Here is a 1179-nt window from a genome sequence, read left to right as displayed (position 1 = left end):
TCAGCAGGCACGACGTGAGCTTCTGCAAGAGCGATGACTGGATGGAGTGACGCATCCAGAGAGTGGTTATGCAGCAGATTGAAGAAGCCAAGAAGGAGAAGGTCGAGACATACACCGCCTCAGCAGGCAACGAGGTGACTTCCTTCATCTCCATGACTCTCCTGGGCATCTCCTCGGTGTATGTCAACCATGAAGAAAAGCTGAAGAAGAAATTTGAACTTCGGAGATCGGACTGATCGTAGACTCAGTGCAAGAGAGTAAAGCAATCATGTGGAAGGCTCCGTATAGACCCGAGATAGCGAGTGCTGAGGAGATCCCGGTGACTGTTTCCTTCCTCCGCAATGCACAAGCGGAGAAGCTCTGGCAGGGAAGAGAGGACTTCGCGATCGATGGTCGCAAGTTCACAGCTGTACATGTGAGCATCGTGCACGATCGATCTTTCAAGATTCGAGCCAATTGCCGTCTATCGCTATCAGCTGCTGCGCCAGTCCCTTGCAGCGGTCCAACTCCAGCCGCTGGCAGGCATGCTGGTCGCTGGGGCGCCAGGACAGCAAGTCCACAAAGGCTTAGGTCAGAAAGGCTTCATCGCTGTAGGGGCCAACGTCATCTGGAGACAGAGGGAGGTGGAGTGGATCGTCTCCTCGAGCTGCCCAGAGGCGAATGATACAGCATTTCGAGCTTTCCGAGAGAGCGAAGCGATGGAGGGAGTACACCTGACTCTGTTCAGCGAGGACCCGAAGATCAGAGAGGCGCTCGCAGTCGAGTTGACAGCTGATCGCTTTGTGTCCAGAAATAAGTTGAAGAAGGCATCAAGGATGCAGAAGAAGGCAGGCGGCAAGGACGGCAAGGAGATCAAGATCATCATCAAGTCGACGGCGGCATCTGGTCGCTTCACGAGGAAGGAGATGGAGGGGCTGTGCAACGGCGGCAACACGTCCATCGCAAGAGTCAAGAGAGTCTTGTTGGAGATCGCTAACAGGCTCGAGATCAACGTTGAAGGCTGGTTTAGGGTTTAGGGTTTAGGGTTTAGGGTTTAGGGTTTAGGGTTTAGGGTTTAGGGTTTAGGGTTTAGGGTTTAGGGTTTAGGGTTTAGGGTTTAGGGTTTAGGGTTTAGGGTTTAGGGTTTAGGGTTTAGGGTTTAGGGTTTAGGGTTTAGGGTTTAGGGTTTAGGGTTTAGGC

The 1179-nt window shown here is 52.8% G+C and overlaps 1 protein-coding gene across 1 annotated transcript in view; it reads left to right on the top strand.

Annotated features, from left to right (window-relative positions):
- GUITHDRAFT_119698 (hypothetical protein) overlaps positions 1-1016 on the top strand; it is a gene marked incomplete at both ends in the record, with an annotated part of 1408 nt that extends 392 nt beyond the window's left edge. The window contains 3 exons of the mRNA XM_005821015.1: positions 60-134; positions 278-415; positions 477-1016. Coding sequence (XP_005821072.1) covers positions 60-134; positions 278-415; positions 477-1016 — 753 coding nt within the window. The remainder of the gene's footprint in view (positions 1-59; positions 135-277; positions 416-476) is intronic.
- Between the last annotated feature and the right edge of the window lie 163 nt (positions 1017-1179).

Source organism: Guillardia theta (assembly GCF_000315625.1).
Source record: "Guillardia theta CCMP2712 unplaced genomic scaffold GUITHscaffold_155, whole genome shotgun sequence".
Taxonomy (NCBI): Eukaryota; class Cryptophyceae; order Pyrenomonadales; family Geminigeraceae; genus Guillardia; species Guillardia theta.
This window is presented reverse-complemented; position numbering and strand designations above follow the sequence as displayed.